At 39.5% G+C, this 27074-nt stretch overlaps 1 protein-coding gene across 1 annotated transcript in view; it reads left to right on the top strand.

Annotated features, from left to right (window-relative positions):
• The window catches only part of ATP2C1 (ATPase secretory pathway Ca2+ transporting 1), a 121642-nt gene that overhangs the window by 91226 nt on the left and 3342 nt on the right, over positions 1 to 27074 (top strand). Inside the window, 8 exon segments of the mRNA XM_007462421.1 lie at positions 4479 to 4529; positions 5465 to 5631; positions 6922 to 6990; positions 7622 to 7738; positions 8548 to 8695; positions 9222 to 9317; positions 10784 to 10925; positions 12196 to 12320. Of these exon segments, the coding sequence (XP_007462483.1) occupies positions 4479 to 4529; positions 5465 to 5631; positions 6922 to 6990; positions 7622 to 7738; positions 8548 to 8695; positions 9222 to 9317; positions 10784 to 10925; positions 12196 to 12320 (915 nt within the window).

Raw genomic sequence — 27074 nt, 5'->3', positions numbered from 1 at the left:
GTAACGCAAAAAAAAAAAAAAAAAAAAAAAAATTCTGTAAAATCCAGTCTTTGCTAGATGCTCAGTGCTGTGTGCTGCATGATTAATTTCTGCAGTAATGTAGAATTTTCACTTAGAAGGTAACCAGTACATTTTAAATATGTATGCAGCTTAGTCCTTTTTATTTTATTAAAAAATTTTTTTTTAATTGAAGTGTAGTTGATTTACAATGTTGTGCTTGTTTCAGGTGTATAGCAAAGTGATTCATTTATACATACATATATATCTTTTCTTTAAGTGAACACTTTTTAATTAATTAATTTATTTTTGGCTGTGTCAGGTCTTAGTTGCAGCCCATGGGATCTTTTGTTGTGGTGCGTGAGCTCTTTGTTGCAGTGTGCAGGCTTCTCTCTAGTTGTAGCACATGGGCTCCAGAGCGTGTGAGCTCTGTAGTTGCAGCATGTGGGCTTAGTTGCCCCGCGGCATGTGGGATCTTAGTTCCCTGACTAGGGATCGAACCTGCGTCTCCTGCATTGGAAGGTGGATTCTTAACCACTGGACCACGAGGGAAGTTCCTATATATCTTTTTTTTTTTTCAGATTATTTTCCCTTATAGGTTATTACAAAATATTGAGTATAGTTACCTGTGTTATCAATATATAGTAGGTCCTTGTTGCTTATCTGTTTTATATATAGTAGTGTGTATTTGTTAATCCCAAACTCCTAATTTACCCTCCCCCTCTTTCCTCTTTGGTAACCATAAGTTTGGTTTTTATGTCAGTGGGTCTATTTCTGTTTTGTATATAAGTTCTTTTGTATATAAGTTCATTTGTATCACTTTGATGGTTTTTTTGTTTGTTTTTTAGATTCCACATATAAGCAATATCATGTGATATTTGTCTTCCTCTGCCTGACTTCACTTAGTACGAAAATCTCTAGGTCCAACCATGTGGCTTCAAATGGCATGATTTCATTCTTTCTTATGGTTGATAGTGTTCCATTATATATATATACCACATCTTCTTTATCCATTCATTTGTCTGGACATTTAGATTGCTTCCATGCCTTGGCTATTATGCATAGTACTGCAGTGAACATTAGGGTACGTGTATCTTTTCGAATTACAGTTTTCTCTGGATATGTGCCCAGGAGTGGGATTACAGGATCATATGGTAGCTCTGTTTTTAGTTTTCTAAGGAATCTCCATACTGTTCTCCATAGTGGCTACACCAATTTACATTCCCCCCAACAGTGTAGGAGGGTTCCTTTCTCTCCACACCCTCTCTGGCGTTTATTATTTGTAGACTTCCTAATGATGGCCATCCTGACTGGTGTGAGGTGATGCCTCATTGTAGGTTTGATTTGCATTTCTCTAATTTAGCAATGTTGAGCATCTTTTCATGTGCCTTTTGACCATCAGTATGTTTAGTACTTTTTAAAGACACGGTAAAGAGTTTCCAAATGGATTTTGAACCTTTTTAAAGGAAGAATGCTTTCCACATACGAGTTATGTGATTCATGGTACCTAGGGGAACTAAGGGTAATCAGTGATAGTACAGTTAAACTGAATTTTTTTGCCTAAGAAAATAATCCTCTTTTGTTTTAGACCTTTATTAAAATTGGGAGAGAACCTGGGAATAGTCTTTATGATGGTCCTAAGATTCAGTCATTTATTCATTCATCTTACATGTGTTTATAGAGCACTGGATGTACTGGGCCAAAATCTCTGCCTCATGGAGTTTATAGTCTAAGATAAAACTCATGTGGAGTATAGCACTGCACAGAGTAAAAATTCTCCTTAAAGTACCAGGATTAGCAGGTCATTCTTTTTGGTTGAGTAAAAATATTGAAATTTAGTGACACAAAATTATGGCTTGAAGAAATTAGGTATTAAAATAAAACACAGAAGTGTCTAAAAATTGAACTGTATCATTTTATCACAGAGCTGGGACTAAACTTGGGGGTAACTGAAAATTCCTCTGTTAATAATCTTTTCATCTTTATGTCTTTCTCCAGCTAAAAAGGGGGGAATATACTGGTTTAAGATAAGCACACAATATAATCACTGTAGTATGGGAGCAGGAGGGGAGAGCACTGACAAAAGCAGGGAAGAGAGAGGATGAGATCTTCAGACAGCATGCCTAGGAAAGGCATCGCTGAGAAGGTCCTGTGTGATGAAAGGGGCAGGCTGTGTAATATCCGAGGGAACACAAGGGCAGAGGCCTCAAGGGAAGTGTGCTTGGCATGTTTCAGGAACTATGAGGCGGCCAGTGTAGTGCAGAGTGGTGGGAGAAGACTAACCGGGGAGCATGCACTTCATGTGAGGCTTGGTGGACAGTAAAAGACTTGGGCACCATTCGCTTGTCCTGAGAGGGATGGGAGGTTTCTGGAGGGTTTTCAGCAGAGGACAGTGTGGTTTGACTTGTGTTTTTAACCCAGTGTGTTGGCAGTGGGTTTCGATGTTTGAGTAAGGAGGTTACGTGTGGATATATTTGAGGATGGGGCCAAACTGCGTGTGGCATGTGGGAGAAGAGGAGGAATCAGGGTGGCTCCCCAGATTTAGAGCCTGAGCCATTGCAAGAGTGCACTTGCCATTGGCAGAGGATGTGAGGGAGCATGTGTTTGGGGAAGTAACGGGTTCTGTTTGGCATGTTTAAGTCTGAGATGGGATGTCCAAGAGCAAATGTGGAGTAAGTAGGTGGATTAGTTTTATCAATCTGGATTTCAGAAGAGACAATAAGGCATATAAATAAAAGCCAGATTTCTAAGGTGGGGTGAGATACCCTAGGGAGAGACCTCTTATATTATAAAGAGCCCAAGAACTGAGTTCTAGAACACTCCAGAATGTAGACTTCAGGGAGGCCTGGGGGACCCTGAACAAGAGGAGCAGCTGGAGAGGCAGGAGGGGGAGCAGGAGAGTGTAGGGTGGTCCTGAGGCTAGGAGAAGAGGGCGCCTCAGGAGGAGGGAGCGCTTGGCTGTGTGCGGGGTTAAGGCATGGGAGAAGTGGCACTGGTGTCAGCAATGCAGGGAGTCTTTGGTGCTCTTGATGAGAGGTTTCAGGGCAGGGGTGGGGGTAGCAGCCTAATCAGGAGGGATTCAGGAGAGAGTGGAAGAGAGAGATGGGAGACAGCAGTACAGGCAGCTCCCTAGAGGAGTTTCGCTTATAAAGAGAAGGGGAAAGGAGGGTAGCAGCTGAGATAGGAAGGGAAGTTTTTGGTTTTGTTTTTCTTTAAATGGATGGAATAACAACATCTTTGTACAATGATGGTAAAGGTGCAGCAGCAAGGGAAAAATTTTGATACAAGGTGGGGAGAATTTCTGATTGGTAAGAAGGTGGGATATTTGACCTGCTCTAGAAACATTCATGTTGTTCATTTGTAGTAAAAGGAGAGAAAGAGGGATACTGTCTGGATACAGTTGTATCCAGAGTTGTGGGAAGTTGTGGAAGTTTTCTCCTGACTGTTTTCTTTGAAGTAGGAAACAAGGTTGTCAGCTGAGGGTGAGGCTGGGGAAGGGGATAAATTGGAAGCATGAGGAGAGAAAACTAGTGTGGACCTGTCCTCTAGGAGAGTAGGAAAGAGAACGGTGGGTTACGTGGGTATTAAGGTCACCTGGCTAGGGGGGGTTGGAAAGACTGATGGGAGGCAGTGGTTACAAATTCCTGTGGAACATGGAAGGTGGCCTCGGGAGCAGTGACTGGCCACAGGTAGTGAAGTACAGTCTTCTGTGACATTCAGAACCGAGGATTTGTGACTGAAGAAGGGAATGGAGGGCACCTGCCCCCGCTGTGCTCTCCTGGTGGTGCTATTGGAGAGGACTGTAGGAACAGTCCCTGTCTTGTGGATAAATTCGGTTAGAGCAGTGTGGGTAAGACTGGAGGGCTAGGGAATTTGTCGATGACTGGGGCACTGGAAGGGTTTCAGGAGACCAGGAGATGGGATCAGGAAAAGGGATTAAATATATTCTTTGGAGAGAGAAGATGGTATAAGCAGGTGGAGACACAGTGGAAGAGTGAGAGAGCCTAATGAATTAAGCTGAGTAGAAGAGCATGAGTAGACACTTCGTAGTGCTTAACAACAAAAAAAGGCTCGAGGGACGTTGAGAAGCAGCTGTTCTTTAAATCTCCTGAAGACAGGACAAAGGGAAAAGCCCATTTTAGTTGTGTCAGTGTTGAGGAAGCCGATGCAGGAGAGTTTTTCCTTTGTCTGTCTCTGAACGTTTCAAGAATAAGGCTGTTTTCTCTTCAGAGCTTAAACATAATGGGATAAACTGGGTAAATTGTTTAGATTGTGCATTTCTTATAGTACCTAAAAATTTGAAATGACCCTGTCAAATGAGTGTCCTAACAAATGTATGGCATATTCTTAAGTTTGATCTCTGTGGCAAAATACAGACAGTTTAAATTGATAATTTAAAAAATATTCTTAGTTATAAGTGCATAGGTTATTCTGATATTTCTTAATGTTGAAGATTTTTAGTGTATCCCGTGTTTCAACAGGTTGCGGTATTTTACAGAGCTAGTCCAAGGCACAAGATGAAAATTATTAAGGTGGGTGTCTAAGAATCACACTGTTTTATCTCTGTATCCAAAATGCTACTGCTTGTCTTTCATTATGTTTGCATTACTACTGGGAATATTGATAGAGCATTAAAGTCAGAAGTATTGTGAAGCAAAACAGGTGGTTTTTTAAAGGCTGAGATGGAAACATTAATAGAGAATTTAGTTTGCAAAGGAAGATGTAGAAGAAAACTTTAAGGAAATATCTGCAAATACAGCCTTCTTTAAACATTTGAATAATGTAGAAATATGTTCTGACAGGAGGCTATAGCCAAATCATCCCAGTGTGAATAGGAATAATTACTTAGAAACTGAATAAACGCAGCAAGAAAAAAATGTTTTGAGAGTGTGAACAATGTTTAAAGGGCTATGATTGTTTATATTAGTCAAATATATACAAAGCAGCTGACATGGTACCATCAGTTCATGGACTTATTAATCACAGTAGTGCTCCATTGTACTGAGGTCATGGTTTCTCGGCCTTGGCACTGTGACACTGTGGGCTGGATAATTCTTCATTGTGAGGGGCTGTCCTGTGTGTTGTAAGTTTAGCAGCATCCCCGGCTCCTATCCTTTAGATGCCAGTAGCGTCCCTGAAGTCATGACAATCAGAAATGTCTCCAGACATTGCCAGATGTCCCCTGGGAGACAAAATTGCCCTGAGAAAACTGTGTAATTGACTCTTCATCAGGCTCTACACATAGAATTTTCACACATGGAAATATTAATGGCAGCTTTTTCTAAGCTTTATCTTAAGACCTCCATATATTTATTGAAGTTTATTGAAAAAGTGATTGTCTGTTTTATTTCCAGTCTTTAATTATGTGGGAAAGAAAAAGAGACAGGATTTGTTTATCCCCTTATCTGTGTGGAAGCAACATTTTAATCAGAACTCCTCCCTCCCGCTTCTCCCCTCCCGCCCCCAGTCTCTGCAGAAGAACGGGTCAGTTGTGGCCATGACAGGAGATGGAGTAAATGATGCAGTCGCTCTGAAGGCTGCAGACATTGGAGTTGCAATGGGTCAGACTGGCACAGATGTTTGCAAAGAAGCAGCAGACATGATCCTGGTGGATGATGATTTCCAAACCATCATGTAAGTTTTCCTTCAATGAATGCACATCAGAGAGTCTCTTCCCATCCTTTCTTGCACCCCATTCATAGAAAAGAGTTTAGCAGTTTTAGACATTGGATAAACTAAACTTTTTCACTAGATTAATTAATCTTATTTTGTGTACTAGTGTGTAGTTTGGGGGAAAATTATTTGTATGGAATGGACATAATAAATGGCAGGGCTATTCATTTAAGAAATATTACTGAGTACCAGCCAAGTGTCACATTTCCTGGCCACTAGTGTTGTGATACAGCAGTGCACCTTCATGTGGCCTTTATTCTAGTTAAATTCAGGCTCACAGGAATAAGCATGTGCCTGGCCTTACAGTAAGTATTATAAATAAAGATCCCATCCATATCTGTTTCCTTCTGTCAGGAGTTGTTCATGTTACTAATGATGCAATTTATCATTTGAATAGATTTGTTTCATCCACAGTTTCTAATTGTTTTAAGATTCTGCAATACCTGCTGGTTGTTTCACAGTGTTCAGGTGGAGGTCACTTGATAATCATCTCTTGAATGATCTAAGTCTTAGTTCAGTGATGCCCTGTGTGCCTCATTAACCCATTGTGGCCTCAAGTGGAGCATGTGGGCCCTCAGGACCCAGAATTGCTAGGCTTTTAAAAAGATACAAGATATTTAATTTCCATTCTTAGAATTGTATAAAAATCTTGGAAGATAGGGCAATATGTTTATAAAACACATATTTTCCTAGGTTGAGCAAAATGAATGAGAGAATTTACATGGATCTTTGTAAACTATATTCTTTTTATAATTCTGGTACAACATATATCTAATTGTGTTTAGGAGCAACAGATGGCTTAAGTTCTATAAATTTTATATGTCTCATTGCCATTTAATTTCTCACCTACATTAAATTAACCCCTTACCATGCATGCCTCTTGTATCTTGAAGAAAAATAAACTTGGAGGGGTAAAGAAAATCATTATTTTAGTATTATAAGTGTGTATTATTGTCCCTTGTGTAGAAACACAAGATGTGATTTTAATGTTGAAATGTCTTTTTAAGAATAAAAATTACTGTGTTATGAAATTAGTTCGGGTAGAGTATAGCAGGCCAGACTTCAATTCCTTGCCACAGTAGTGTTTTTTTTTTTTCTAGTTTTAATTATGTGAAGAAAATAATAGATTATCTTATTGATGTGTGTGTTTTATCAGTTGGAAATTTGTTTTCAAAATTCGTTCCACAGTATGATACATCCTTATTTTTCTGTGATGATATTTTCTCACCTAATTTTATTTTTAACTTTCAGGTCTGCAATTGAGGAGGGTAAAGGAATTTATAATAACATTAAAAATTTTGTTAGATTCCAGCTGAGCACGTAAGTTTGTAAGAAGTTGTGACAAACTTATGGGTCTTACAGATAAATTATTTGCAAAGTAGAATTCAAGCAGAATGCCTACAAGCTTCTGGGCTCTATTTCTGAGGGTTGTCCATATGTAAAAGTTTTCCAGTGTGAAAATTGAATTCTGTCCTAAATCTAAAAATGGCATGATAAAGAGGTTCTAAGTGTGATAATTATTTGTCTGTATCATCATAAAAATATATAAACCTTTGTGGCTTATTTAATAGCTCCTGAAATAACTAAGAAAGGGGTGTCAAATTTTAATGTTTCTTCTTGGTATCTTTTTCCAAAAGTAGAAGGGCTTTTCTGTAGTCCAAAAAGAGTTACGAAAATATCATGGAAACTGTTAACTGTTATCTGAACTCAATTAAAAAAAAATCTTCCTCTATTTGAAAGTCCTTTATTAAAATGCTGTGCATCATAAGGGTTAACTCTTAGCTTCAAAATGTTCACACTAATGAAGCAGTAGGTTACTTGGAAATATGGGCTTCCTTTAAAAGAACAGTAGTAACATGAGAGTTTTAAATGCTAAGAAAGTGATTTCATAAAATTAGCAAGAATTATACTATGCTGACACATTTTTTAAAATGACTCTTTCTTTTGATAGGAGTATAGCAGCATTAACTTTAATCTCACTGGCTACATTAATGAACTTTCCCAATCCTCTCAATGCCATGCAGATTTTGTGGATCAATATTATTATGGACGGACCTCCAGCTCAGAGGTGAGAGTTTTCTCATGTAAATTAGAAAGACAAGGATGGCATGCCATCCTGATAATTAAGCTCTAAGACTTCATCACGGATAGCGTTGGAAATCTCTGCAGCATCGTGTTTGTTATAAATTGTGTGATATGAGCATATCATTTATTCTCTTGGAGTGCTCATTCATGCATTATGATCTGAGCTTTTAGGCTGTTAGATGCCCAGCCTTAAGTTGAGAACCTGGGAGGGAACAGTTGCAGTCCCTGTCCTCGAAGTAAGCTTTTTGTTTCTTAGAATAGGTTGTAATGGAGAAATCGCTGGCTTTAGTGCTATTACCAAGGTTCTGTTGCCAGTCTTAGAGACTTTGGGAAAGTATTGAAGGACCTAAGCCTCTAAGTATCTTCTTTTATAATAATGGGGCCCTAGGTGTTGCTTTCCTAACACAGAGTGATACATGTCAGTGACGGTTACAACAAATTATCCTAGTTGAAACTTCCTTGCATGAAAGATAGTTCAAAGTCCAGTTGGTAGGTCATATATTTCAGGCCATATTTGGAATAAGTAAAGCTATATGTAAATAAAATTGGGCAATTTTTTGAATTTGATTATCAGTCCCCTCCCAAACTGTGCCAAATAAACAAAAAAGGAGAGAGTGATAAAATCTTTGGTTATTTTCAAGTGATCATAGCCAAGATTTTCTTCATGATTCAACATTTTGTTTCCAAAAGAAGACATTTAGTTTCCGGGATAATTGAGGTCAATGAAGTTGTGAAAGTAATAAATCCAATTCTTACTTAAAACTTTAATTCACTTTTCTGTTTGTTTTGAAGCCTTGGAGTAGAACCAGTGGATAAAGATGTCATTCGTAAACCTCCACGCAACTGGAAGGACAGCATTTTGACCAAAAACCTGATACTTAAGATACTTGTTTCCTCAATAATCATTGTTTGTGGGACTCTGTTTGTCTTCTGGCGGGAGGTATACTCACTGGATAAGCTGCTTTATTAATATTCATTCTGCACAATAGGACTCGGTTATTTTTGTGTATTAAGCAGAAGGCTGGAAGTTACGAGAGCTCTTTCAAAAATAGAATAAAAACATTTAAACATAGTTTGGTTTCAGTATTTATGGGTTAATAGAATTCCTGATTTATATATTAGAGTTATTTAAATCTGCAGAGAAGTATCAGATACAATAAAAATTAACATGAAAACTTGGCAAGAAGGTAGAAAATCTGAGTCTTTAATATAGCTACTTTCATGTCATCAAAAAAATTCTTTTAGTATCCAGTTTATGGTTTGGGAACTTTTTACTTTATGTAGACTACAGCTATTCATTAGGTGACTTATTTAAATGGCGTATGGGAAATTTAGGTTGCTTATATGTTTTATATCTTAAACTAAAGCTATTTCATTCTGAGAGAAAGAAAATATTAACCCTTTAAAAGCATGTAGTATTTGTTCATTAAATTCAGCCAGCTGAAAATCTTTTTTCCTCTCGACAGCTGCGAGACAATGTGATAACACCTCGGGATACAACAATGACCTTCACATGCTTTGTGTTTTTTGACATGTTCAATGCACTAAGTTCCAGATCCCAGGTATGCTTAGGTGATCTTAGCTGACTAATTCAATTGGGTAGGGTACTCTCTAATTGTAAGTGGGCAGGGTTTTTAGCTTTGCTTGCTTTTGTAGCTATGGTTATAGCCCCGGATATAGCCTTCCTACAAACATGTGCCTCCAGAATGTGTCCTAAGAGGGATGGGGCATTTGGGGAGAAAAGCCTTAACTTTGGCTAGGAGATCAAAGTAAATCACAGGTGTCATCACCTGATTTTTCTTCTTTTCATTTTCTTATTATCTGTAGCTATATGATAGGTTCAAGTTAACATTATCTGAGGATAGGACAAAGCTCATGGCTTGTGCTAAGATGGTATTAGCCTCGTTATAGAAGCAAGTATTGTTAGAAGTCCAGGAACAGATTTGTGCATATTAACTTTTTCTCATTATTTCCATCAGTGTGTCAAAGCTTAGGACATATAAAATTTTCTTTTCTTCCCGTGCTTTATCTTAAGGTAGATTGCCTTCTCTCTCTCTTTTTTTGAAAATTAATTTATTTATTTATCCTTGGCTGAGTTGGGTCCCCGTTGCTGCGCGTGGGCTTTCCCTAGTTGCGGCAAGTGAGGGCTACTCTCCGTTGTGGTGCGCGGGCTCCTCACCGCGGTGGCTTCTCCCGTTGCGAAGCACAGGCTCGAGGCATGCAGGCTCAGTAGTTGTGGCTCGTGGGCTCTAGAGTGCAGGCTCAGTAGTTGTGGCGCATGGGCCTAGTTGCTCTGCGGCATGTGGGAACCTCCTAGACCAGGGCTTGAACCCATGTCCTCTGCGTTGGCAGGCGGATTCTTAACCACTGTGCCACCAGGGAAGCCCTGGATTGCCTTCTTTTGATTGAAGTGCTTTGTTAGAAAATAATGGGCTAGAACCTAATGGTACTTTTTCAGAGCATGTTGTTCTTAGGAACTAGCTACATTTGAGGCCTGACTGTTCATTTCAATTTAAGAGCACCATATAAATCCTTAACTATATCTATTACCATTCACCATGCCAGAACTTTCCAAGTACAGTGAATTGCCATTAATTTAGACTAATTTTTGAAGAAGCTTTAGTATTTGGTTTTTGTTTTATGAAAGGCATTTTTACTACACACGTAACTAAGTCCATTCTTCGAGAAAGGTTTTTAGATCATGTACCTTAATGAATGATAGAAATGATTTAGCAAAATTATCATATACAAATAAAGTTTCTTATGCTTTGGAGGACTAAAAGAAGTTTCTGTGGTCTTTATGTTTTTAATAGCATCACTCTTAAAGCCCTTGATGAAGAGAAGCTGCTTTAAAATTTACCCTATTCCATTTATATTATTCCAAAATAAGAGTTAAAATTTAGAGATTTCATGGTACTACTATTATAGAATTCAGTCCAGGTTACTAAAAATTGGAGGTGAGTGTAATAATAAAGAAGTTGTTTCTGTGACCAAGGAGTAATAACTGAACTCTGTGCTCTGCCAACAGACCAAATCTGTGTTTGAGATTGGACTCTGCAGTAATAAAATGTTTTGCTACGCAGTTCTTGGATCCATCATGGGACAGTTATTAGTTATTTACTTTCCTCCACTTCAGAAAGTTTTTCAGACCGAGAGCCTAAGTATACTGGGTAAAGGAAATGTTATCTTTATAATTTACATATTATAAATGAGCTGTATTTTCTAATGCATTTGTTCTAAGAAAAATTTTCTTTTAAAAAGTGAAATAAGTGGCTTGCTTTGAAAAATGTGTGTGCTCTGTTTTCTCATTTGGAAATGTTTAGGGGAGTCACTCTCCCAGCTCTAGCTTTTAAACTTTTTTTGTAATTTTTTTCTTGTTAATTTTTTTATAGGTTGTCACTTGTCAAAATCATATTTGGTGACTCTGAAAGATAGCAAATCAAAACGTGTTACAGAGTAATGGTAGTTTATAACTTTTTAATCTTGTATGCAGAAGAAATTAGACTTAAGCTCACTGAAAACCAAACGGCTCTTCTTTAAAATTACCATTTTGATTGTTAAACTAACGTTTTCCTATTCTTATTTGCTAATTTGCACATTCTTATTTTATGAAATAACAGCCCTAATAGCAGAGAGTTTTATTAAGCTGATGTGAAGACAGTCATTATTATTTCACAGACTGTGCATTAAATGCATCACCATACAGTACATTTAAAAGTGTATCTTCCTATGTAAGTATAAGAACAGACACATTTTATGATAATGCTAGTTCTAATTCTTGGGTTTTTAAAGGTAATTTGGATATTTATGAATCACTGTATTTTTTGCTGTAAGTTAAAGTTTACCTTAGAGTTGAACTAGTTTAATTTCAAGATTTTAATTTCGTATTCATATTCCTTTCTCTTTAAAAAAAAATGGAGTTTTAAGGAGACCAGTGCAGTTGTTTGAAGCAGTAAATAAGAACGAGATAGTGTGGATACCATTGTAAAGATATGGTCTTTAAACAGTGACTTTCAAGTGGAATAAGATGCAGATTTCTAAGTAATCTTCAGATAGACATTTAAAAAATCAAATTAGTCACCACTGCTTGAAGAGCCTTTAAAAAAGGCTGTGTGATCTGTTAAATAGAAAACTCCTCTTGTGTTGCTGTTGTTAAAGGTTGTGGTTCTTGGTTATGGTTCAGGGGAAGCAGTCAGAGGACTTGAGTTCTAGTTCTCTGGCTGCTGCCTGTCCTAGCTGTGTGACCTTAGATAAGTCATTTAGTACCTTTGAGCCTTACTTCCCTTATTTTTAAACTGAGGCTGATTGTGGCTACTTTGGAATGGTTGAGAAATAATGTATTTTAAAGGCTGTGGTAAAATGCTAGAAAAACATAAGTTATTAAAGCTCTGCAACTGTAAGTTTAAAGAATTGTAAAACCCAACTTACTTTCTCTTGCAGATTTGCTCTTTCTTCTGGGTCTCACCTCGTCAGTGTGCATAGTGGCAGAAATTATCAAGAAGGTTGAAAGGAGCAGGGAGAAGATCCAGAAACCTGTTAGCTCGACATCGTCGTCTTTTCTTGAAGTATGATGCATATTGCATTCTTTTATTTGCAAACTAGGAATTGCAGTCTGAGGATCATTTAGAAGGGCAAGTTCAAGAGAATAATGAAGATTTGAGAACTTTTGAACTTTTTATTGACTAAAAATGAGTGTTGAAGACTTGATTTGAGACTTTAACCTGCTGACAGTCCCAAATGAAATTATGCAACTTTGATAACATATTCCTTGATTTAAATTGGCTTTTGCGATTGAGTGGAACTTCGTAAAGTGTATGGGGAGTTATTTAATTTAAAAAACAGGCAAAACCTGAACCACCTTCTGCACTTAATAAAGAGGTCTAACAGTTCAAATACACAATCTACCCTAGATAAATATGATTTTTTTTTAATTTTTAAATATTGTACTATTTATGGTGGTGGGGCTTTCTTACTAATACACAAATAAATTTAGTCATTTCAAAGGCATTCTGTTTGGTTTAGAAGTTGATTCCCAGGAGTGCCATATTTCAGCTACTGTATTTCCTTTTCCTGCAGTGTAAGCAGCTCAGCTACCTTGTGTTACCATTTTTGTTATCTCAAGTTTTTTTGCACAGGATGTGACCACTGTCAGATCACTGTTCTTTTCTTTCTTTTTGTGATTGAAAAGCTTATACTGCAATTTGAAGTAAATGTTTGCTTTTCTTAGTAAGTGTAAATGGTTGCCTTTTCTTTTTCTTCTTCTTTTGGTTTTTGGTATGAGTCTTTGGTCTAGCACAGATAATACAGGGCTGTGGAGTGGCATTCTAGGTAGGGTAGCCATGTCTATAATTAACACTTAGTCATGGAGTCAAAAAAATTTAAGACTGGTTGGGCTGATATTTATAGCAGATGATGTTAATATGTTATGCCTTCTTTTAGAGTTAAATATCAATACATACTTTGTCAAGCAGCACCTTGACAAAAGTCATCTCCTAAATATAAATCTAAGTACCTCACCTGAATATCTGAATTTTATTACTTTCTAATGTCTTTTTATGTGTACTTAAAAAAATCTTTCTTATGAAGTATAGAGTGGTAAACTTAAAGAATAAAAAAGCCCCAAACCTAAACAGATGGTTTATGAAGCAGAGTATAAGTGGAAGATTCTGTGCTGACCTTTACTCTTTGTGTATCTGCAGCTTTTGGGCTTAGGTTGCAGCACAGCCTGGAGCCTGCCCCTCTCCTGCTTCCACCATTGTCCTCTGCCTTGTTCTGCTTCACTGGGCGTGCTAGAGAAATAGATTTGCTCTTGGAATGCCATCAGTTTTTGTAATAGCTGGATGAGGTATAGGTAATTTGTTTTGAGTGTGTGGCAAATTTGGGCCAGAAATTCAAAATTAGAAATACATTTTCCTGTTGAATATTTCTCTCTGAAACAGAAACGGGTCTCAAATTCTTACATGTTTAATTCTTCCTGAAGTTACTGAATTTTGCATTTTATAATTAATTTTTTAAACTGTCAGGATAAATCGCTCTCTAGTTTTTACCACCAATAATTAAACGGTGCTGTTAGCACTGAAGTACTGTTGTTAACGATAGGAAAGATACCTATTCTTTGAGTCTCGTTACTGAAACAGTTTAATATAAGGACCTGAGATATCTGCAGTTTATTCTGCTTTACTCTTTAAGGCTAGATAGCCAAATGTACATGAAAACCATTGTCTAATCAACTTTATCTTTAATGATGGTGATGTATCATACCTAAGTTTTGTAATGAGTTTTCTTCTCTGTTACAAGGACTTGAAATATGAAGTGCACGTCAATCTTTTGCTTTGCATTTTAGGTTCAGAGTATGACTCATATGAAATAAATGTGCCTATCGTATTGTTCAGATTTTAAACCTTCCCCCAGAATGATTTATTTTCATAAGTTAATGTTCTTCCAGTTGGGACTGTTAACATTAAAATCACATGGATGTTGAAGATACAGAAATTAGGCAGTACTCACACTACATTGAATCTGTGATTTAAAAAGAAGTGAAATGTACGGTTCAGATATACTACATCTGTATAACAGATTTCCCATAGTAAAACAACAAATTAGGGTCTGTGTGTGTGTAGTTTACATAGCATATTATCAGAATTAGCATGGATAAATCAAATGCACTGGTATCTAAATTTAAAATTTTCCCCCATTTCCTGGCCCTGGGACTTGCTAGAGTCCCTAACAATACTAACTTATGTGATTTTTCCCTGTTAGACTACCTCATGAAGATTTTTGACTTCAAAGTGATTAAATATCAGGGCAGAAAAGGAGCTTTAATTCACCAACTAGGTAAATAATCCTCAAATGATTCAAACTGGCAGCGGAGGAACAAGGCTTAGCATGTTCTCTCAGAGTTTTGCTGGGCATTTCATGACCCAGAAATGGAACAGCCTGAAACCAGGCAACCTAAAAAACCTACCCCCTCAGGACGCAGACTTCATTTAATAGCAGTAACCACACCCACAAGGATAAAACACATTTTTTACCTTTCATACCTATGCAAGGTACATCTTTTACGTTGGTAATCTTTGTGAAGTCATTTCAAGTTTTGATCTCCTTCATATAGTACCTAAGTAAAGTGACCACTGGCCGTATAACAGCTCAGTGAAACGAATTGGTGGCAAACAAATATAAGATCTAAGAACTTAATTAACTTTACCTTGCTTTCTGCCTTTGTCACTTGGCAATTCGTGCATTTTACTTCTATGTATGACTCACCCAATTTAAATGGATGAATTAATTGTCATTTCAGTAAACTTTTCTCTAGTACCTAGAATGTACTAGGAATAGAAAGGTGGTGGCATCCCTGCCCTTCAAGAGCTCATGGACTGTGTGTTAGCTGAGGATGTAACTGTTAACAGGCTGTCTGTTGAAAGTTAGTAGTGGTCTTTGCACATTTATTTTAAAAATACACATACAGTAAAATGAATCCAGCACACATTTTACTGGAAGTTTCCCTTGAGATTGGCATTTGGAAATCTTTGAAATGCCTTTTTAGAGTAAGCTGCAATCCAAACAGTAGCTGATTTGCATACTAGAACACGGTGTGGATAAATGTTAATCCTAACTGGTATGTGACTAGACAGACAGGTTATCCTGATAATTAAGCTTCCTTGAGATCAGTTAGCACTTGGTATGACTATTAACTTTTGTTGGGTTTGGGGGTTTGGTTTTCAGAGTTAGTTGTTGTTAATAATGGATAATGGTTAACCAATCCTTGATATTAATGTAGGTATAATAGTCTGCAAATATTTTGGTAGGTTTAGATTTGGGAAGTTCTCAGTCTTAACTCTGGAAACCAAAAAATATATGTGGTACAGTGGTAAGTGCTGCCCCAAGTGCTGCAGTAGCCAAAGGAGAAAAATAACTTCATAGGAGGAGGTTGTCAAATTTCCTAGAACTAGTGGCATCCGAATCAAGCCTTAAGTTGAGAATCTCCAGCCGAGAACAGCAGGATACTGTAACCAAATGGCATAGCCTCTGCAGAGGTGTTACACGGTGGGGTCTGGAAGGAACAGGTGAAAACCACAGGAGTCTGGGGCTAGGGCAAGGAGAGTATATATAATGTGAGGGCTGGACAGATAGGCAGGAGGAGCCTAGTGGTGAAGGTAAAGACATTTAGCTTGTAGCCTGCTGTAGGATTTCAAGACTGTGATAGGAGTTTGGATTTTTGTCTTGTAACATACTGATGGAAGCTCAGAGGGTGGACTGTAAAGACAAAACAGAGAGACTGATTAGAGAATTGTAGAAGCTTAAGAGGTAGAGGGACTGAGTTGTGGCAGTTAGTATGGAGAGAAAAACATGGAATTTCTGCCTTCTAAGAGAGAGCATTGACATGACCCAACGGGAGGAGAGGAAGATACTGCAGCTTCTGGCTTTCTGGCTTGGCTACTAGAGCTGTTGGGAGAATTACCAGAGCCAAGCAGCTTTTAGTGGGACACAGGTCAATTTGAAGTGTGAAGTTTGTGATGTCCTTTCCCAGTGGATATGTTGGATGAGGTTTCTAGCACAGAATGAATTAAAGCCATGGCTGACTAGTTATGAGGTAGTAAGAAAATATTAATAATTTCTTGTTACAAGCATTGATTTTTTTTATTTTTGATAAAAGTAAACCAATAAATGAATGTAAACTCAGCTTTGACAGAGTAAGATTTTTTTAAAAGTAATTTCTTTAGTATAGTTATTAAGAATTTATGGTAGGCAAGTAGAAAACAATGTTGGTTTTTTTTGTTTCCATTTTACTCATAATTCTTCCTTGGATCTTTCTAGCCTCATATCTCACACATGATGATCCAACACAATCCACTTACTGGTGTTTTTGGACAGTATTCCTTCAACTTGAAATACTTTTTCCTCTGTTTCAATTTGAGAATCAGAGTTTTTAACCTGTTCTTCAAAGTCCAGCTGAAGAGCCAACAAGGATGGCCTTTCCAGGTAGCTCTAAAGGTGCGTGTGTTGGGGCTTCCCTGGTGGCGCAGCGGTTGAGAATCTGCCTGCTAACGCAGGGGACATGGGTTCAAGCCCTGGTCTGGGAGGATCCCACATGCCACGGAGCGGCTAGGCCCGTGAGCCACAACTACTGAGCCTGCGCATCTGGAGCCTGTGCTCCGCGACAAGAGAGGCCGCAGTAGTGAGAGGCCCGTGCACAGCGATGACGAGTGGCCCCCGCTTGCCACAACTAGAGAAAGCCCTCGCACAGAAACGAAGACCCGACACAGCAAAAATAATAAATTAATTAATTAATAAACTCCTACCCCCAACATCTTCTTAAAAAAAAATAATAATAATAAAAAAAAAAGGTGCGTGTGTCTGTGTGTGTGTGTGTGGTGGTGCAGTTTCTTGTAAATACTGTTAAGAATAAATACAGCTGTAAGTTTGGGCATAAAATTGTGGGATTTTATTTCTTAGAAAGCATTAAAATTTTAAGTCCAAGCCATGTGATACATCTGGACAGGAAATTTGCTATAATCTTCTCTTTTCATTCAAAGTAAGTTGAGGTGGTGAACTTTGGGTAGGAAAAATATTTTGAGGCTTTAGTTTTGATCCTTTGTAAGTTCTTCTCTGATCTAGACCTGCCAGCATTCCCGTGTACATGTGAGTGTGGGGCCTTCCTCTGTCTGCTCTGCTCCAGGTAGGCAGTGTTTCCTGTGCAGATCACGGGGCCTACCTGGCTCTGCCGTTCCACTCCCTTTGTGTTCAAGTCTAGCCAGATTGACAGATACCCTGGCAAAGCCCCCATGTCTGCAGTGGCCCCATGGCTGGCGGCCTGGCTGAAATGCCTTCACGCATCAGTCCAGGTCACACCAGTATTTCTTCAGCAGTAATTGCACTGCTCTACTTAGGTAAGGGTAGAAACCATCTCTCACAGTATTAAGAGCACACAGTGCCAGAAATTGGGCACATTGTTCTACATGACCATAGAGGTCCATTTTTGTTTTCTGAGTGTTTCCAGTTTTTGAACTCAAAACAAAATATGCTCTTTGATACAGGTTTTTTTTTTTTTTAATACCAATTCACTCAACTATATTAAAAGCAATTTTCTATTAAGGCTTTCCCTGTGATAAGTATAGTTAGAAGTGACAATTTGGTGTCATGTATGGTCATAAATAAAATACCATAATGCTTTGACTCTTTTTTCATCAGGTCTGCATCTTAAAAGCCAATATGAAACAACTTGTGAGTCTCAGAAAATACTGTCTTTGAGCAGTATATAGCAGGCCCCAACCAGATGGCAGAAAAATGTATGCTTGATAGGAAAAACATGAAAAACTTTATATTTAAGCATGTGAGATCGATTTTAGGGAGTTATAAATGAGTATGTCTTCATGGTCCTTTCTCATATTCATCCATACAGTTGCATAATAAGATTGCATTAGAATTTATAAGCATCTTTCTTCATGGAACAGGTCTAGATAGCCCATGAATTAGTTGGACGTGTTACAAGTTAGGGAAACAGCTTATTTTAATACCTTCCTAACTTACCCACGTGGGGCTGTTGATTTAGTTTTGGGGATGACAGACTACTACCCACAAGTTTTATTGGAACACAGGTACATACATGCACTTCCATATTGTTACCACTGTATTCATGCTGGGTTTTTTTTTTTTTTTTAATTAATTAATTAATTAATTTTTGGCTGTGTTGGGTCTTCGTTTCTATGCGAGGGCTTTCTCTAGTTGCGGTGAGCGGGGGCCACTCTTCATCATGGTGTGCGGGCCTCTCACTGTCGCGGCCTCTCTTGTTGAGGAGCACAGGCTCCAGACGCACAGACTCAGTAGTTGTGGCTCATGGGCCCAGTCACTCCGTGGCATGTGGGATCTTCCCAGACCAGGGCTCGAACCCATGTTCCCTGCATTGGCAGGCAGATTCTCAACCACTGCACCACCAGGGAAGCCCCATGCTGGGGTTTTACAGAAAAAAATTGCCTACTCATAGATATTCACAAAGAGCAGAATAGGCCTATGCATTGCATTCAGTGGACCAGAAAGGAAGTGGCATTGATTTTCTCTACTGTCCAGTCTCCCAGCAGGATATTCTTTCTGGGATGGATGCCACTGATACCAGATTGGCTGTCAAAGACTCAGTCTGTTCTCAGAATGTCATCAACAGGAAGGACATGCCAGCTGTTGTCTGTCCCACCTCATCACCAAGGCTCCCTCTTCCTACAGTGGGTGGGGGTGTTCTGATCTGTTGTCCCATCTGAGTTGTGCTCCTCAACACACACACACCACACACACAACTCGCCTAAGTTTCTACTGCAGAGTCTGCTCTTCTCTGATCCATCTGCCCCTCCCACCCCCTTGGATTGACAGGAGAAGTGGGGGCTTCCCTCTCATCAGTTGCTTTTTCCTAACACAGAGAAATGGGTGTCGTCGTTTGTGCAGGCTTACTATCAGTCCAGTCTTAGGGAAGAACAGAACCTTCTAAACCAAAACATATTTGCACAGTATTTATATTTCTAAGGTAAAGTTATGACAGTATTTCTTAGTGAATTCTCCTTGGCTGTCCAACTTATCAAAATAGCTTTACAGAATGAATTATGGTTATTATACATAATAGGGTCAATTTCTTTGTTTAAAACAAAAACAAACACAACTTGCATAAATCTGGGAGCTTGAAGGGCTACAGTGCTTTGTGATTGGGAACTTCGATTTATGGATGTCACCATTCCCAGATTTCAATACCAAAGACCCCCTGCCCACCATTTTTACCTCGTTTTCCTTAGTTTTGGGGGGCAAGACAAGGGAACCTCAGAAGATTGCTCTCTTGATGCCATCCTTCCTAGAGTCTTCAACTATACAAACATTTCTCTGATTATAACAGTACAACATACTCATTGGAGATATTTGTAAACAGGAATAGAAGAGGAAAACATTTCATAATCTCAACATCCAAAGACTAATCTAGGCTCCAGACATATATCCAGCTGCCTAGCAGCTATTTCTCAACACTTAAGCACCTAAAAGCTGTGTTTATCATATCCCCAACAGAACCCCCTGGTTCCCTCATTTCCCAGCTACACCCCATCCTACACAAATGAATGACAACTGAATAGGAAATCTGAAAAGAGGGTTCTTTCCAGTCTTTTAATGAAAGCATAAAATGCTGTTTTTAGCAATTTTAGCAATAATTTGTAGTGTTTCTCATTGGTATGTTTATAAACCCTATTTTTTTTAGAGTAATGTTAATATGTATTTACTCAAAGGCTTCCATGTCAGAGCAAGTTCACCTTAATAGGTAGATTAATTCACATCCTCCTCATAGAGCTCATTACTGTGTATCCATGACAGCAAGCATTGAGACTGAAGAGTAGACTTGTATTTCCTGTCAACATCCTTTGATTTATTCCCCCATTACGAGGAAGACACATGAACCAGACACAGGAAGATATGGGGGGAGTGATGGCTGGATACACACATGGCAGCACTTCAGTTAATCCTCCAAGAAGCGCTAATTATATGTATCAACACACCTGGAAAGTTTTCCTAATCTTGTGTGCTAGCTCATGCGATGGTACTGGGTTGGCCAAAAAGTCTGGGGCCAACCCAGTGTTTTCACAGAGTCAAATGATTAAGTCTCATGAAGTATCAAAAATCCAGTATTGAAATATTCTGATTGTTTCATTTTGTTTTTTGCAAAAATATTCCTAGGTATTCCTTGATCCTCATGACAGTGGGTTACATTGTACACAGAAATCTCCAAGTATCTCCTAAAGTGGTAATGAGAAAATTTCTTAAAATATGTATGATTTAGCTGTTTTAACCAAAGATTTAGCTTTATTAACCAAATACCTAAAATGTTACCTATTACTAGTTAGGACTAAAAGTGATTGCATGTGGGGGAATTCCCTGGCGGTCCACTGGTTAGAACTCAGCACTTTTACTGTTGTGACCTGGGTTCAGTCCCTGGTTGGGGAACTAAGATCCCGCAAGCTGCGCAGCAAGGCCAAAAAAAAAAAAAAAGGTGATTGTATGTGCATTGCAACATCTTCATGTGAAATTTCTCTCCCTGAACACTGAATCCAGTGAAACTAGCTGGAACACTTCCACGTGTTACCTCTTCATTTCTTTCTCCCGTTATAACAGACTGGTATGCTTCCTGAGGGAAGTCCATGCCTTTGAAGTTTAAAACGTTCTTCCTCAGCCTGAGGTTCTCATCTTAGAAATTTTACAGCTGGATGGGCTTCAATTTTTTTTTTGTTTTTTTGTGGTACGCGGGCCTCTACTGTTGTGGCCTCTCCCGTTGCGGAGCATAGGCTCCGGACGCGCAGGCTCAGCGGCCATAGCTCACGGGCCCAGCCACTCCACGGCATGTGGTATCTTCCCGGACCGGGGCATGAACCCGCGTCCCCTGCATCGGCAGGCAGACTCTCAACCACTGCGCCACCAGGGAAGCCCACGGGCTTCAATTTTAGCATTATTTAGACCTGGAAAGAAATGCCAGAGCAACGTATCCTGTATGGTTCAGAAAGCTGTTGCTTCGAGTGGAGAGGCATCTTTTTAATACATCTGTCCAAAAGAAATAGTATTTCATTTCAAAGTGATACAAATACAGAAGCATTTCTAGCTGCCTTGACTGAAATGCACCAATGAAAGACATTATGAGATAAATACCGAGTACCCCACAAACACTGCCCTAAGAATACAAGGTCACTACCTCTGGAGTGAAAGTTTGTCCTCTTACAGAAGTGGAATTATTTCTCCTGGTCTTAGGAGTGACTGCTTGCTGGATGCTGCTTGGGTTCATGGTGTGCCAACCAGCCAAATAGCATGTGCTAGAGAGCAGTGCCCAGTGAACTCTGGAAACCTCACTACTGGGGAGACCGTGTTTGGTTTCCCTAGGGTTATGGGGTAGGGCCAGGATATAACCCATGCAGCTGCAGGAAGAGGTAAATATCTGCTCTTAATTTTCTCCTGTCTCTAAACATATCCCAAACTCTTTCAAATTGGGTTTAAAAACACTACAGAAAATTCCTTGATAACAAGAAAAAAGGACAAGAGGGGCAAAGTGCTCACACAGGGCTAGTTCCTTCTGGTCTTGTTTTTTTTTTTTCCCGGTACACGGGCCTCTCACTGTTGTGGCCTCTCCCGTTGCGGAGCACAGGCTCCGGATGCGCAGGCTCAGTGGCCATGGCTCACGGGCCCAGCCGCTCCGCGGCATGTGGGATATTCCCGGACTGGGGCACGAACCCATGTCCCCTGCATCGGCAGGCGGACTCTCAACCACTGCGCCACCAGGGAAGCCCCTCCTTCTGGTCTTTATTGTTTCCTGAGGTTGAGCTTGGCTGCCTGTTCACACTCTCCTGGCACTTCTCTGCTTTTCAGTGTGGCTTCAGCCTGGCAACTCTGCTGAAGCTGCTTTAATGTTCTCACATTCTTGCCCTTCTCATCTCAACCACATTTAATAGTGTTGACCTACTTTGCCTCTGCAAAATTCTGCCATGAGCTCTGGCAGCCACTGGTCTCACGGTGCCTTATGTTTCTGCCCAGCACCCTCACTTCTCCCAGATCCCTTGCTTTGCTCTTGGCTTTCATGTGTGGATGTAACAATGACTGTCATTTATGGCATGTTTTTAGTGCCAGCGACTGTTCTAAGTAACTTAAAATACATGTCGTTTTTTTTTTTTTTTTTTTTGCGGTACGCGGGCCTCTCACTGTCGTGGCCTCTCCCGTTGCGGAGCACAGACTCCGGACGCGCAGGCTCAGCGGCTATGGCTCACGGGCCCAGCCGCTCCGCGGCGTGTGGGATCTTTCCAGACCGGGGCACGAACCCACGTCCCCTGTATCGGCAGGTGGACTCTCAACCACTGCGCCACCAGGGAAGCCCAAAATACATGTCGTTTTATCCTTAGATAACAACTTGAATTATTCTGATCCCTATTTTACAGATAGGGTAACTGAGGCATAGTCATTGATTCATTTATTTTAGGCACAAAGGAGGAAAAGATAATTGTGAGATCTTTCTAGCTATAAAGGTCTTTATCTTCTAAAACTGTAATTAATTTGAATTAGAAATCCAAATGCAAATACTGAAATTAATTTGAATTCTTTTTTGTCATAATTATTATGAAAGGCCTTTAGAATTTATATTTATAGGATATACATATTCAACTTTCCAGGTACAGGTATCTCAAAAAGGACTTGTACAAAAAAAAGTTTAATCACAGCCTAACAGAGGATTACATTATAGTGTTCTTCTCTCTCCAACTTTATTCCTAAAATTTATTGATCTTCGGTGTCCAGAGTTCTTTTTGTTACTTAAATTGCTAATTGAAGACTTAACATTCCCAAAGACTCAGGTTAGATTTCATTAGCTAGAACTGAATCAGAAAGAACAAGGTTTAAAGACTTGATTAGAAAATGAAACAGGTTTTCAAAGTTGGGGCGTTCTACACACATGCTCCTACTGCCTCCTGTACCTCATCCCAATCACATTCCTTTCTCTTAAAGCCAAGCTCAAAAGCCATGTCTGAGAATCCTCTGATTTAGCCTTGTCATCCTTGGGACTGCTGTCTCCTGATTATAGCCTTCAGTCTGCAGTTTGCCATTTGCACCTGACGGATTGCATCATAAAATGTTCTCTCGTTATTTCGTTGTTTTACCTCCCCAAACAGCTTACACAAGCTTGACTTTTGGGGGTTGGGTACTGTGTCCTGTTTCTTTGGTAAACCCCCTTAGATGTCTTGTGGAGTGGCTTGCAACCTCTCGCTTAATATATACAGGAGAAGATATATACCGGGGTAGGTAACTTTACTGAATTCTCAGAGAGTAAGAGTTAATGGACATTCGATTTTAACTCCTTTACTGCAAAGCTGGGTAGTTTCAAGTGAATGGCCCTGCCCGATTCCAACAGTTAGAGAAAGGAACCTGTTTTCTTATGACTACTGAATGAAGGCCCCTTGGCTTGAAAAATTCCTGTTAATGAAAGAAAAAGGTGAATGATACAATTCAATTGACTTTAAATTCTATAGCCCTACACTCTTCAGTTTGGTGCCTATCAAACCAGTCACTTGGCAAAGTGGAACTGGGAAGGAACAGTGTTTCATGCAAGGTTGGTGATTTTTTTTTTTTAATAAGTATATTCTTTTTAAAAAAATAAATTTATTTATTTTTGGGTGTGTTGGGTCTTCGTTTCTGTGAGAGGGCTTTCTGTAGTTGCGGCGAGCCGGGGCCACTCTTCATTGCGGTGCACAGGCCTCTCACTGTCGCAGCCTCTCTTGTTGCGGAGCACAAGCTCCAGGCACGCAGGCTCAATAGTTGTGACTCACGGGCCTAGCTGCTCCGCGGCATGTGGGATATTCCCAGACCAGAGCTCGAACCCGTGTCCCCTGCATTGGCAGGTGGACTCTCAACCACTGCGCCACCAGGGAAGCCCAAGGTTGGTGATTTTATAAAGCAGTGTGGATGAGCCAGGAAATAGGACACTCATACTGGTATAATTTCCAGATTGGCCCCAGCTCCAGGAATCAAGGAAGACAATTTTGATACAAAGATCTTACATGCTTATAGTCCCCATTAGATCCGTTATTTGCTGGAAAAATACGTGTCTTCTCAAAAATCGATGCATATGACTGCTCTTTTCTTGACTCTTCTGGGAATAACCATCTCTTTAGAGACGAAAACAACCTTACTGTGAAGTCCCATGCACTCTTTTTTTTTTTTTTTAAAATATTTATTTATTTATTTTTGCTGTGTTGGGTCTTCTTTTAAATGCGTGGGCTTTCTCTAATTGCGGCAAGTGGGGGCCACTCCTCATCGCGGTGCGTGGGCCTCTCACTATCGCGGCCTCTTGTTGCAGAGCACAGGATCCAGATGCGCAGGCTCAGTAATTGTGGCTCACGGGGCTAGTTGCTCCGCAGCATGTGGGATCTTCCCAGACTGGGGCACGAACCCGTGTCCCCTGCATTGGCAGGCAGATTCTCAACCACTGCGCCACCAGGGAAGCCCCCATGCACTCTTCAACAAAAATTTTCTTATTTCAAAAACTCTTATATGAAACAGAAGCTAGTCTTTTAGACTTGAAAACTTTAGGAGCCTGTGAGATTTGGTTTTTGCCTTTTGTAAATGGCTAAAGCCAGTTAGCCCTTGGGAGGTTTGGGCTTAGTATGGTATGGTACCTCTAGGAAAGTGCAGAGAGTTGCTTACCAGATGTTAATGACTGAACACAGGCCTGCTCAAAAAATAGCTGAAAACCACATTTAGCTGCTGATGGAATGTATCAGTGAGAGAGAAGAAAGGAGGAACACAATTTGTACAAATACATAAAAAAATGAAGGTTGGAGTATACTTTCAGATCTTCATATGTTGCCCAAATATATTCATTCCACTTGCTTTTCTATTTTCAAGTTCTTTATTTGGAACTGGCCGTGCCCTCACAGTTCTGTAACAGGTGTTTGTAATGTTAGTAGCCTCAGTGTGTTCCAGAGCAGTGCCTTTCAAAGTCTTGACTGCAGTCCACAGTAAGAAATAACACTTTGCACAACCATCTAATCTATGAAATGCATATCTGATATATTCCATTTAAAAATGCTGGTTATGACATCAAATTAATTGCACATCCCATTAATTGGATGCTGTTTCTTCTTTAGTTGGGACCATTACAGTTTCAATTTCTTTTCTAAAAACTGGAGCACGTAGGGCTTCCCTGGTGGTGCAGTGGTTAAGAATCCATCTGCCAATGCAGGGGACACGGGTTCGAGCCCTGGTCTGGGAAGATCCCACATGCCACGGAGCAACTACGCCTGTGCGCCACAACTACTGAGCCTGCGCTCTGGAGCCCGTGAGCCACAACTACTGAAGCCCGTGCATCTAGAGCCAGTGCTCCACAACAAGAGAAGTCACCGCGGTAAGAAGCCCGTGTACCACAACGAAGAGTAGCCCCCGCTCACTGCAACTAGAGAGAGCCCGTGCGCAGCAATGAAGACCCAACACAGCCCAAAATGAGTAAACTAAAAAAAAAAAAAAAAAAATTAAAAGAAATTAAAAATAAATAAGTAAAATAAAAACTGGAGCACATCTAAAAGGCTCATCAGCCCTGCCATGGGCTCTTTGACAAAGTACTTAAAGGTATCCTTTTCTGTCTGGCTTCCTCACGTCTATCTTCTGGGGCCCAGACCTTTCATAATAAAGGATGAAGAGGAGACAGTTGTAAAAAAGTTGTGTTAAATGATGATAACCCAGCTTCAGCTTATAGGAAGTAACTGATGTAGGACTTCTGTTCTTTTTGAAAACATAGCTTGGCTGAGTTGCCACAATTTGAAGGTTACAGACTATTATTAACTTACTAAAGTGGAACATGGCAAGTGCAAACATGTTTTCTTTCACGTGTTGAAAAAATACAAAAGTTTACTTAAACCACATATTTATTAAAAGCAGAATACAAAGTACTTTGGAATTCAAAATACTGCAGTGTTTATCCTTTAACAGATTTAATTCTAAAAAAAAGTCAGTCATTTCAAGGGAGGTAATACAAATTTTCGGTAAGAATCCCAACCTGGTTGCTACTGAGTTTATTCGAGCTCTGCGGAAAAAAAAAAAAAAAAAAAAAAAAATTAAAAGAAATTAAAAATAAATAAGTAAAATAAAAACTGGAGCACATCTAAAAGGCTCATCAGCCCTGCCATGGGCTCTTTGACAAAGTACTTAAAGGTATCCTTTTCTGTCTGGCTTCCTCACGTCTATCTTCTGGGGCCCAGACCTTTCATAATAAAGGATGAAGAGGAGACAGTTGTAAAAAAGTTGTGTTAAATGATGATAACCCAGCTTCAGCTTATAGGAAGTAACTGATGTAGGACTTCTGTTCTTTTTGAAAACATAGCTTGGCTGAGTTGCCACAATTTGAAGGTTACAGACTATTATTAACTTACTAAAGTGGAACATGGCAAGTGCAAACATGTTTTCTTTCACGTGTTGAAAAAATACAAAAGTTTACTTAAACCACATATTTATTAAAAGCAGAATACAAAGTACTTTGGAATTCAAAATACTGCAGTGTTTATCCTTTAACAGATTTAATTCTAAAAAAAAGTCAGTCATTTCAAGGGAGGTAATACAAATTTTCGGTAAGAATCCCAACCTGGTTGCTACTGAGTTTATTCGAGCTCTGCGGCCTCCATATGCTCCTCCAAGGTCCCCACCATCAACAGCTCAAACCGATTGCCTCCCTCATGCCAACTCCTAGCGTTCAAGGTGGTCCCCACTCTGTTCTCTGACCAGGGGGTACCTCGTTTCTTTTGCCTTCTTTTTTTTGATTTACTCTTTGGTAGGACTAGTTC

This window comes from Lipotes vexillifer, unplaced genomic scaffold (genome assembly GCF_000442215.2).
Source record: "Lipotes vexillifer unplaced genomic scaffold, Lipotes_vexillifer_v1.1 scaffold884, whole genome shotgun sequence".
Lineage (NCBI taxonomy): Eukaryota > Metazoa > Chordata > Mammalia > Artiodactyla > Lipotidae > Lipotes > Lipotes vexillifer.
This window is presented reverse-complemented; position numbering and strand designations above follow the sequence as displayed.